This window comes from Pyxicephalus adspersus, chromosome 7 (assembly GCF_032062135.1).
Source record: "Pyxicephalus adspersus chromosome 7, UCB_Pads_2.0, whole genome shotgun sequence".
NCBI classification, from domain to species: Eukaryota; Metazoa; Chordata; class Amphibia; order Anura; family Pyxicephalidae; genus Pyxicephalus; species Pyxicephalus adspersus.
In genome coordinates, this window is record NC_092864.1 from 9,999,951 (window position 1) to 10,012,609 (window position 12,659).

At 38.9% G+C, this 12,659-nt stretch overlaps 1 protein-coding gene across 1 annotated transcript in view; it reads right to left on the minus strand.

Annotated features, from left to right (window-relative positions):
• The window catches only part of AXIN1 (axin 1), a gene marked incomplete in the record, with an annotated part of 37,573 nt that overhangs the window by 11,958 nt on the left and 12,956 nt on the right, over positions 1 to 12,659 (minus strand). The window contains 2 exon segments of the mRNA XM_072417417.1: positions 2,152 to 2,248; positions 2,795 to 2,935. Of these exon segments, the coding sequence (XP_072273518.1) occupies positions 2,152 to 2,248; positions 2,795 to 2,935 (238 nt within the window).

Consider the following 12,659-nt stretch of genomic DNA (forward strand, 5'->3'; position numbering starts at 1 on the left):
AAAAAAACACATAGACCTGGAAAGGTTCCCCATCAGGAAATATTTGAGGGAATGTCAGATGCACAGTGATGCTCCGGTGTTCTGCCGGAGAAGCTAGATGTATCTTTTTGGTGCAATATGGTGAATTTGCAATGTGCATCCGAAATGTAAAGCACTGCAACCGTAAACATTTTTTAAAAAGCTGGTAGGAAACACCAATCACCCTTTTTGACATTAGAAGCAAATACTAGATTTTTTTCCAATGTTATATGGCCACAGGATCCTTTCCCGTTCAACCCTATGATCTGTAACTTGTCTTCCAGGCTAGAGATTTCAGCTATGCAAGAGAATGTAATGATTTTCTTGACTTGAAAGAGTTAAGCATTTGGGTCGGATATCAGAAGCATTAGAAAATGACAGGCGATACGAGATTATGGTAATGAACCAGGAAAAGGCCATGAAGTAGAGCGAAATAATGGTATTGTATGTCCGGGATTGGCCCGCTGGGTAGAACATAAGCAGCATAATCCTAGGGTGTGACTAAACTAGTTGTTACTGAACTTTCCCACACACAACACTAATCTAATAATGTGATTCTAATTCGGCATCACTTTCATCCTTGGTGTTGTGGGATTCCCTCGTTGATTTACTTTAGCTTACTGCCCCCTCCATTTTAGGATAAAGTCAATTGATACTTAAAATTCAATGATGGGCGCTAACAAAAATACAAATCTGCTGCCTGTTAATTCTTCATATCTTGCTTTGCAGCCATTCAGTTAATCTATCAATGCTCACTCCCAACTTTAAGAAAATAACCACAGGAACGGGACCATACAATTACATCCTGCTTCATGAGAACATAGTAGTAAAAGCATGAGGTCTACAGCTATTAAGTCCTAGTATTATTCAATGTCTTACTAGAGGATAAAACACGGCTTGATTGTGCAGGCCAAAGCAGCGAGTGGCTGCAAATATTTGATCTGAGGGTTGTCTTTACCCATAATAATTTAATGGGGTTTTAATTTGTAACTGCTATTACTCCTTAAAGCAGTCAGCAGGGGATAATGATAATCCAAAAGGACAAGGTATGCTTAAAGCAGAATTACACTTGCTTCCCTCGTGGGCATTTAAGTGTAATTTTTGGGATCTTTGGCCATCTTGATCAGCAGAACCAAAATGGTACAAATCCCAGTACGTGTATTCCAGCATCAGGGTTTCAGGGTATGGTACAAATGTACAGCTCAGCATGCGTTCCAAAGACTGCAAACAGGAAGGTTAAGAAACTGACAGGAAAAACGCCACAGCCTCTCAAGTTTTAATGTAATTTTGAGCAAAATGCAGACTTTCCTCTCACAGAGTTCTAGGTACCACTACAGTCTGTCACTACCAGATGTCTGCTGTTGTGAGCAGCGGTCTCACCCCCTGACCCTACAACACTGTAGGACACAGTAGTGACTTAAAGGTTGGTAGTGGAATCATGGGACTTTGACAAAACTGAAGCAAAAAACAGCAGCGATGCTCAGAGCTTCTTGTAAAAAAAGGGAACATGTAATTCAGTAAACATTCCTCTTCCTTTTTGACAGGGGGCTGTGCAGCTTTAAATTTCTTCACCTGGTAAAAGAGTTCCAGCAATAGGATCTGATATACTGCCCAATTAAACATGTGGGTCGTCCTTAGAACAAAAGTTACTCAACTGCCTCGTCTATACAAAGATATTCTACAGCCCTCTCTATATGTAATGTCCTGGGGTAGACATATACCTCCATAGAAGGGTAGGGAGCAGGGTCTTTGACTTGTATGTTCGCTTTTTGTTTTGCAACAAATGAATAAAACTGGTAATACAGAAAGGATGGAACTGAAGGTAATAAGAGAATCATTGCTTTCCAACCACTTTGCTAGCATATTGTACAAATTAATTTTGACTCTAGGAATTAAAAAGAGCAAGGGACAGCCCGACTGATCATTAACCAAACAGAATTCTTACCCTAGACACTTGTTTAAAAAAAAAACAAATGATAATAGTTAGTCCCTGGTGTTTGTGGGCCCTGCCAATGGTTAAAGAAAAATTCCCTCCCTGTCACCTGGAGTTCCTGTTGGCTCCTAGACTGGACCGACTGGCTCCTGATATTAACACAAATCTGTTAACCCGTTTTAGGGAACGATGATACTTACTGGAATGTGAGGTAGTGGCACACGTCCGTTTGCTTTGGCACTTTCTTGCATTTCCCTGCGATGGTGCTTTCGTAATCTATACGGTGGAACCCCATCTCTACAGGAGACAAAAAAGGGTATGAAAGAAAATATGATTTAAATCCCCAATCTCAAACAGTCGATTACTAAATTCATTAAAATAACAAAAAGAATTGTACTGTTTGGTACACCTGGAAAAAATACCATGAGCCCTTGTAAGAGGGGCTCAAAGCACAAACCACAATGGGGATCTTTTAGTTCTGGGGTCTCAGAGAAAAAAAGAAATCGATTCTGAAAGACCTAAAGGTGGGGTTGATCAGAAAAGCACATCTTGTCCTGAAAGTAACCAAGAAAAATAAGGTAGAGTTACCCCACCAGAGTCTTTCCAAAGCAATATACCATAATAGCTAGATTATTTTTATTTTCTCTTTGTTAAAAAAAAAAAAGACATTAAAATGTTAATCTTTAGCACTCCTAAGGCTACACTCCAAAGCTATCTTTAGGCTATACTGCTCACTTACCTTACAATGCCACCCACATGGAATGCCATGTATTATTTTACATTCCCCTGGATGAGAAAATATTTATAGGTGTAACTAAGGAGAAAGAGATTGCTTTCACTTACACACTGCTGTCTGTTAGGGACATAGTATCTGCGTCACTTGACATACTCTGTTGTTCGCTGTCATTGGCACTGGTGGCTGGCGCCACAGCATACCCAGTGTTGACATAGTAAGGGTTAACCGGTTCCCTCCACGTTCCCGGCCTGTTAGTGAGAAAAGAAAAAAAAAGCCAATTACCAAAGATGTAACTACATAATATGTTCTGTAGATACATCAAGATGATACTTTGTGGATATTTCCACTAAAAATGTAAAGTATCTAAATAAAATTAAACTCCATTTTCTTCAAAGGGGTTATCGAGCTTTACACAAAGCGTAGCTGGTAAAGAAGTCCTGTGATGCCAATTGGGAAGCTGTGGGTAGGACAAGACACAAACTGGATTTGAACTTAATTACTTATAATAAGGCCCTTCAACCCTTAGGCTAGGTACACACTTTAGAAGAATATAGGCCGAGACTAATGGTCGTGCTGGTTGCAGACGAGAATCTGACAAATGTGCAGCGGTCAGCCAATGTCGTTCTTAGATCTGTCAGTATGGATCCACGAACTGAAGATTGGAACGACCACTATACAGGTCATTGGAGGACAGCACAGCGAGGTGTCGCTCACCCTCTATAGGGAAGCATGGGCAATGGTTACAGCGTTCATTCATCTGCCACGCTTCATCCCTGGGGGACTTCATGAAAGATAGTTTCCCGTGATACTTGTAAACTGCCTCAAAAGCAAGAAGTTTTCATTAGTTATCACTTTGGCTATCCCTTCAAGGAATATTGCCAAAAAATGGCAAGCAGACACCAAAACAATAGTCACCAGTATCATCCATTGTCTCCCCCATGCTGATCTTTTTGCTCTGAGGTGTGCGCAATGGTAATGGTAGGATTTTGCTTCCCCATGTCTCGTCAAGGAATGTTCAAGAAATGGTAAGCAGGGAGCAAAAAAAAAAAAAAAAAAAATAATTGGTATTTCGACTAGTTTCCCTGAAGCTGAACTTTTTGCACACAGTCACGGTCATGGAAGGATTTTGCTTCCGCGTGTCCGCATATCCAGCAAAGAAACATCAAAAAATCTTGCTCCAAATCTGACACTACATGTCCAAGGCAGAAGTGACCCAATTGTCACACATCTGCACATGGAAAGTTATCAGGTTCTAAAGGCCCAGAAGGTTTTATGGTACTGCTAAGCTGCCTGATTACAAAGGGCAAACACATTGTATATTCACAAATCAAAAAGGTTCGGTTTTCAAGAGAAAATTAGTTGGGTACCATAATTCTCCGGCTTAAATCCACCTTTATAATTACCACCCCAATTTATATTTACATTTCCCATTCACCATACTGACAAAGTGATGACCAGGCTGACTGCAACATTAGATTTCCAGATGGAAGCGCAGAACACCTTTAGGCCACAATCGGAATCATTTCAATCCTCGTTGGCCACCTTAAAAAGTCGAAAACATTTACTTTCAACACTTTGCTTTACATTCAAGTGAATGGAACCTTTTTAGAGGTAATATGGTACCACTATTTTCTTCTAATAGCCTGATCACCAGGAAAAAAAATATTCTTAATTTTATTAATATGGCATTTTAAAAGAAGTTGTTCAGTTATTAAAAGTGCAGAACGTTTTTGAGTTAAAGCCTACTTTATGGCAAATAGGGTGGACTTTCATATGGTTTCCTGGAAATCCTCTTTTTACTAGCTGACTGGATTTGCAGTTTAAAAAGATCCTATAAATCCCAGAATGTACACAGTTAACCAACAATGTTCAGACAGTTTAGTGCTTCCCATGTAAAATAATACAAAACAGACTTTTGATGTGCATTGTATTTCATTTTTTGTTTGTTCCATCCCTGTGGAAATTTCCATTTCATATACATCACCATTAAAAGCTCTCCAAAACAATGAGGCCTTTGATCATACAGCAACACAAATATTTTGGATGTCATTGATGAAGGCAGACATTTCCAGCTAAAGGAAACCACTGAAAGTAAAATAAAGTTTTGAAGAACAGAGCTACCCATCGAGCTGCGATCCCTGCTCTGTAAATAGCACCCAGAACTTATAGCTTTGTAATAAAGCAACATCTATAACAAAACACTGCTGTTATCACCAGGCTGGATATAAAAGAAAACAGAAAATAATAGAACACAAGTAAAAAGAGGAAAACATAGGAATTAAATCTGCTTGTGATCAAGCCAAAGTTGACTGCGGTACACAAGGAAATACCTACTAGTAAAAATACATCACATTCTATAGTTAACGCTACATGGTAAGTCAAGTATGAAAAAAAGCCTATCCAAGTCCATCAAGTTCAACCACTAGGGAAATAAACATATCCCAGATATAAAACCCCATGGACATAGTTGGTCCAGAGGAAGGAAAAAAAAAAACCCTGGTACAATTTTTAACAGGAAAAATAATTCCTTCCCGATTCCATGAGGCAATCAGATTCCCTGGATCAACAGTCTAATCTTTACTTTAAAGCTTTAATCCCCAGTTCTATTCTGTGCTTCTAGAAATCATTCAGCTTTTGTTGTTTTTTTAAAGCAATCTTTAGTATTTGCTCAAACTACTTCCTGAGGGAGCTGATTCCACATTTTCACAGACCTTACAGTGAAGAATCCCTTCCTTATCCAGAGATTAAACTTCTTTTCCTCTAGACACAAAGAGCGCCCCCTTGTCCTTGAATTTCAGAAACCCTGCTTTCCAAAATTTTTATGTACTTAGGACTAGTAAATCTTCACTAAGGAAAAGTTGAGACTTTCTGTGGGATGTAACGATGCCAAAAGGCATTCAGGATGCAGCGCTGGTTGCTTAAACAGCAGGGTCTGCGCATTTCACAGCCGGCAGCAAATATCTCAGGTACCGCTCACTGCTGCTCCCATTCATTTTGCTGTCACGAGGGAGAAACATGCTCCCTGGCTTAGGAAGCTGTAAACACACCACAACTTCATAGCCTGTGTGAATGTAACCATGGCGATCACAAAAAAAGTTTTTTTTTTTACATTTTTGGGAAAGCTTTTCAAATACTTGAATTCTGTATTTAATATAATATTTAAAAAAAATAAATAAATACAAAGCAGATACTGTTTGCTTTCAGACTTCCATTAGATTTTTCGTTTTTGCCTGATCAGCAGGGATGGGGTGGAATCGACGCCTTTCAATTAAAGTGGAAACTTAAGTTCCAATTTTACAAATGCCTGGTTAGGCCGGTCATTATCAAAGAAAGACACAGAGGCCTGATTGCCCAGTGGAATGTTACAAAATCTGTGCATCCCGGATTCCCCTCCACTTGTTAGAACGCCTGCGCAGGAGTTACTTCATCCAGACTCGGCCAATTAGGATTTCCAAATATCATATCGAGGAAAAGAAAAAAGGAATACAAGCGTTGGCGCCCTGCAACAGGATGGGGAAAGGGAAGTATAGCCTGGTTTAGTTCTGAAAAAAATAAATAAAAAATAAAAAAATCATCATAGGTAATGGAATTTAGGACAGCTCAGCAAAATGTGCAAAAAAAAAAAAAAAAGTTTTAGGTTTAAAAAAAGTTTAAAACTTCCACCAATTATAGTTCAGGAGATAGATATATATATATATATATATATATATATATTTTTTTTTTTTATTTTATTTTAAATACAAGTAGCTATTTGTGTAGTTTTTAACATATGAAAGCACACACATAGAAAAATGCCTGTAATCTTTGTGCAACAACATACATTTTTTAGGTTGTCCTAACAGGCCAGCCTGAACACCGAACAACATACAGAAACCAAAACATCCACTAAAAAGGAAATAAAAAAAATCCTGCTGAACAAAAGTATATGCTAGAAAAATAAAGCCTTTCAGTAAATGTGTTGCATATGGGGTGTACAGTAACCTGATCTAATGTGTTCTTCCTGAGGACTCTCCAGTCAATGCACAGAGAGGGTGGAAATGAACACAAGATTGAGAGACGTAGCTACCTTTGAGTGAATAAAAGGCAATAACTTCACTGCCCTGTCATTTTGCTCTGGGCTGTAATACAGCAGTCTGGTACCAGGATAATTATGTTAATGATGATTCTCTTTTCCTCTAACTGAGCTGCTATTGACTAGGTTATACTTTTATGCTTTCTGTAACAGGATGATGGGAAAGACCTTTTTTTGGCCATGCTTGTCTTTCCTGTCAGCTCAGCTGGAGGGGAAGAATTTACAAATGGATCCAGTATGACTGTAAATGGTTTACACAAGCTGTTCTTCACCCCCATCTCCTCCAATTTCACTGAAGTGCAGCCCACTCAGCAGATATTTTTACACAAAGTGGGTAAGTAAAAAACACACGCACACATACTTGGTGCCTCATTGCTGGTAATGAAACCATAGTGCAGTCTAGTAGGAGGAACGACCATAAACCTCCCACTGACACAGGGCCAAAGCAGGCTTCTCGTTGTTGCAGCTTATTCTATTTAGTCAAGGCAATTATCCTGCGCTGAATGGAATCTACTGACTCAGATAAATGTGTAAAAGTGGTCGGCTTCATGTAAAAAAGCTTCATGTTGCTGTAATAAAGACCTAAACCTTAAAATGTAAGGTATGTTATAGGGAACTTCTAGAAAGTTTATTTTTGGCCCAAGCAGTACTCTAAAAATTGCACCCTTGACTTACCTCCTGACAAATACCTCCTGACAAATAGCAGTACACCTCTCGTGCCTAGGCATTCAACTGTATAGATGTATATCTGCAATGTGAATTCATCTAAGGCACTGTGCCTCTGACTATAAAAAAAAAAAAAAAATAATAAAAACTTGGAGTTTAATATATCATTGATCGTGAATGTCTCTATGCTGACGCATTTCACCCTGTTGAGCTCCAGAGAACAGGAGGAATGTGGGTGTTCCGCTCAGACATTTTTAAGTTCCAGAGGAGCCAAAATTCCAGTTGTATAGTTGCGTATAGGTAACCGCTTAGCAAGGGTGTAGTAGTGTTATTCCCTAGTGCCTGGGGGTAAGTTAGCCTAAAGTTTCCTTATATCCAAGTGCTTGGTGACTGGGTTTGACTATGATAAAGACCATGAAAAGCTATTAGGGGTTTGGTAGTTGGCCCTGCAGATGATCTTTTGATGGCAAGGGACTTTGGACTCAAACAACTAAACGGAACTGACAAGATGCATAGTTCCGGAGTGCCTGTATTCTTTAACTAGTCTGGCCTCTAGTTTAGGAAGATTTAATGTTGTCACTTTTTCACTGTTCTGCTTGCTGGAGAGGAAGCACTACCTGAGCTCCTACAGTACAGACACCTCCAGGCCTCTGTGGGTCTTGTTTTTTTGAACCTCTCCTGCCAAACTTTAGATATGCATCCATCAGTTAGGAAAGCACCAATTATAAGATGTGTTCAGACATTAGAAATCAAAGCTTTGACTCTACCAAGATAGACGTCCCCACACAGGGAGAGTGTTTGAAACAAACCATGGTAAGTCAAGGAAAGCAAAGCTAATACCAGTAACTAATGATTTGTCCTCTGCTCGAATTGTCAACATATGCTAACACAGTTCAGTTCCTCCTTAGCATTTTAAAAATCAAGTTTTCATGTATATCAATACATGGGGGCTACCATATTTTCTTCCTACAATTGCAGGCACAAATACTTCTTTTTTCAATAGACATCGAACATTAACCAAAGTTCTGTAGATCCCCAGGGTTCCTCTAGAGGTTGCTGAGGGTTTCTTTGAGCAATCTATGCCTTTTGGGTTAGTTTAAGTGACACCAATGATCTTTTCGGCCATCTGTAAGGGTGACATTTTTCCCCAATGTCCAGCAATATAAGTGGAATTCCTCCCACTGACCACCACACTAATATACTGTGAGTTGTGGATATAGTAATTGTAGAAGGGGTTCTTAAGACTTGAAAGTTATTTTGAGGGTTCCCCCAAGGTCAAGAAAGGCTGCCATAAGTGATTACCTCAGAGTAATCCGTGCACAAAGATAAGCTAGCTGAGAAAGTGAATACACAATTATAAAAAAAACAAATACATAAAAGCACAGTTAGAGGAAAAATGTGAAACATGCAACCAAATTTGCTTTCGGTAGGCTTTATTTTACCCGACGTCTCTGTGAAAATAAATCAATCGCCCTGATTTAATGTTCATAATATATCTTTTGTTACAGACAAGGCTGAAAAGGAAGCACAATCAAAGAAAGGTTTCCTATTCCTATAACCAGCAGGTTCTAATGAGAATACTATGCCATATTAGCATATATCAAGCTCAGGGTACACTGATCATCAGCTTGAAACATGCAAGACGAATGAATAGATGGTCTGTGAAGAAATAAAAAAAATATATCAAAGCCTACTGATCCAGCAGCCACAGCAAATAGATCGCTAATGCATAAGTATAAATATAGTAAACAGCAAAACCGCAACGCCTTACTTCATGTCAGATGGAAAAATGACCGAGCTGTCATTTCTGGAATATTTTTTTTCCACCAAAATTAAAAGGTCAGCTGATTACCAGTATTTGTTTAAACTAGTGCAGTGTTTCCAAAGTATCAACAGCATCAAAAGTTTTCCTTGCAAAAAAAAAAGAAAAAGTTGGAAAGTTTGAATCATGCTGTGGAGCACTTTGAAGTTCTGTCTGAAAATGAGAACGGAAACTCAATTGCAGACGACATCAGCGAAACAGCATTACCATGGCAATCAATGCATACGTTCTCAAATCAATCTTCACGCACATAAAGACTGCATATAGGTTCTGACTCTTTGATGTGTGATGAGGTCACGCAGTAACATAACTGCTGCGGTCAGTGGCTTTTGCAAAAGTAAACATCGAGTGAATAGCAAGCTTTGGTTTTAACTGCACTTACGCAATGTGGCCATACGGCTCCCAGAAGCTGAACATTATGCGCTGGTTTTGCAAAATACCTTCTTCAAAATGAGACAGAACGTGGAAACAGACTAATGAAGGTTAAAGCGGAAATAAAGTTGCGTTTAAAGATTACACGATCAGACAGGTCATTATTGCAAAAAGAGACAGACTTTACCCCTTCTGAAATTAGCTCTCCTATTGGTCTGATCACTGCGGGTTTCAGGGGAAAAAAATCTGAGCTATGCATGCGCTGGGTTAGCTTTGTTTGCCAGGATACCCAGTATTTCTGACTTCCTCTGCGGGTGCCGGGAATGAACACCAGCACCCATTAATGGAAGTTATGTCACCCCAGCCTAGTCAATCAAGATGGCTGAAGGTGGCAAACGCAGGAGAAATGTAGAAAAACAACGAGGACGTAAAGACAAAAGGTGGCAAGGGGGAAAATGTAGAAATGTAGCAAGACAAAAAGGTGGCAAGGGGGGAAACGCAGCAAGACAAAAAGGTGGCAAGAGGGGAAACGCAGCAAGACAAAAAGGTGGCAAGAGGGGGAAAAACGTAGAAAGATGATGTCAGCACCCTAAAAGGTAACAGGACAAGTGAGCAATGTGAGGTTTATTTGCACATTGTGGGAGATGGTTGGACTAAAGAAAGCATATCCTAAACCTCCAAAGCCCTTCGAGAGGACAGGTTATGTCAAAATGACTATGTTCACCACACACAAATTCTTATTTCAAATCTTTTTTCCTGGAATTGGTAAGCCCACAATATCATATTCAACATCACACTTACATCAACTCATCCCTCTAAGCACAGCCACCACCTAACTACATATTCGGAAGTTAGCTTGCCCAGTTCTTTGCTGGACTATAACCTAATTTAAGCATTGCTCTGGTAAAAAGTCAGGAATGCTAAAGATAAAAGTCCATTTAGCTTAAAGGAAGCCAAAGGAAAGCGGAAACCATGTTGTTAAAGAGGGCAGTGCAATTAGTCTGCTTTGAAAGGTCCAACAAAAAGGAAAGTATTATGAAAACATGAATCCTTATATTTGCATTAGCCGCACATTTATCCCTGTCTGTGCTGGTTTTATTAAAATAAAGATGAGACAGTATCAGACTGTTCTAAGCTAATTACTGCCAAGCATCAGCAAATTATTGTGACACACACTCCCAGTTTCTGACTCATGTCTGATGTCCCTGAATTCAGATCCATATAAAACACTTAAAGAAGAGACTATGACTCCAACAGAACCTGCAAGATTATAAAAAGGTTACCATTTCAATATTCAACAACTTGAAAGTGCAGCATTAGTACTTAACATGAATATTATAAACTTTCTCACGATTCCCTGTTCCATATTTTGTAGAAACAGGTAAATGGTTGACATAGTAAACTTGGTGCAAAGTTGTTCAAAGCTGGATGTGTTTCTAAAAGACTATATGTCTGGTAATGTTTAGGTATAATCATTGGATATTGTTGATTAAGGAATGATCCAATGTATTTATTAATAATAAGTTATTATCCAAATAATTATTACTTGAACAAGTAAGGAAAGCTTCTCTGTAGGGGTAAAATGATTTATAAAGATTTACTGGTTTCCACTTAAACAACTGTGGTTATAAAGTTCTATAAAGGATTTTATTTTCCATGTATTTCATGTATAAACTCAAACATTTATGTCCATATTTAACAAAAGTAATGTGAAATAGTTAGTATGCCCCCTGGGAATGTTTGATTTCTTTTTAATATATTCAAAACGGTAAACATTAGAACTTCATTCCAACAGAGGCTACAGATTAAGGCTCAGAGTTCTCCCCGGCTCCTTTGAGCTGGGCGCACCACCCGGCACTTTTTTTGTAACCACATGGCAGGTTTTTGGGTGGTTACTCAAAAGTTGGGTCACAATACAGGGGCCACCACCCACCTACTGCTTTCTTCCCAGCCAGATTAAAAAATTTTTTGGGAGAACCCCGAGGTGATAGACTTGCACTAAAACACAAGGAAACTTTTTCAATTCATTTTATAAACAAAAACAAATGTAATAATGTACTATAAGCTTCAGAAGCTGGCATTCACCGCCCTAGCAAAAAAAAAAAAAATTTGCAGGGATTTTATTTAACTGCCTATCAGTCTGACATATACTGCATTTATGATGTCTGCGCCATGCAAAATATCTTATAAAAAATGTTTCTTGGCATGAATTACCCATTTGAAAATCCTCCACATTTTTAATTGGGGCAATTACCAGGTGCACATTCACACAACCCTCAGTTTTGTTTTGACCAGTGCCTTAACCAAGTGTTCCTAGGTCACTATAGTATTGAAAGAACTTTATACGGTTAAGAGGTTAGCACTCTTGTCTTTGCAGAGCTGGGTCCCGGGTTGAAAAGTCGGCCATTACACTATCTGCATGGAGTTGGCAGGTTCTCCCCATGTCTGCGTGGGTTTCCTCCAGGTACTCCGGTTTCCTTCCACATTCCAAAAATATGCAGTTAAGCTAGTTGATTGTAATAAAGACATATGACTATGGTAGGGACATTAGATTGAAAACCCCTTTGAGGGACAGCTAGTGTCATAACTATAACTATGGACTTTGTAAAGTGTTGTGTAATACGTCAGTGCTACAAAAATACTGTGTAATAATAATAAAAATAATTCCTTCTTTAGGATAAAGCCATACATTCTCATTATTATTAAACAGGATTTATATAGCGCCAACATATTAATGCAGCACTGTACATTAAATAGGGATTGCAAATGACAGACTAATACAGACAGTGATACAGGAGGAGAGGACATTAAGCACACTTAAATATTATGCAGAATTCACTTGACTCGATGACTACAAGCTGTTCAGGCCTTAAAGCAGCAAAGCAACGCAAAATCATAACACTTTAAACTTCATTTTGCAGACATCTATGTTTTGCACCCGCCAGGTTTCCCAACACCAACCCACTAGGTTACTTGTTTCCAGTAGTGACAGGAAAGTTGATAAGAGAAACCCGAGCCATGCAGGGTACCAGGGAAGCAG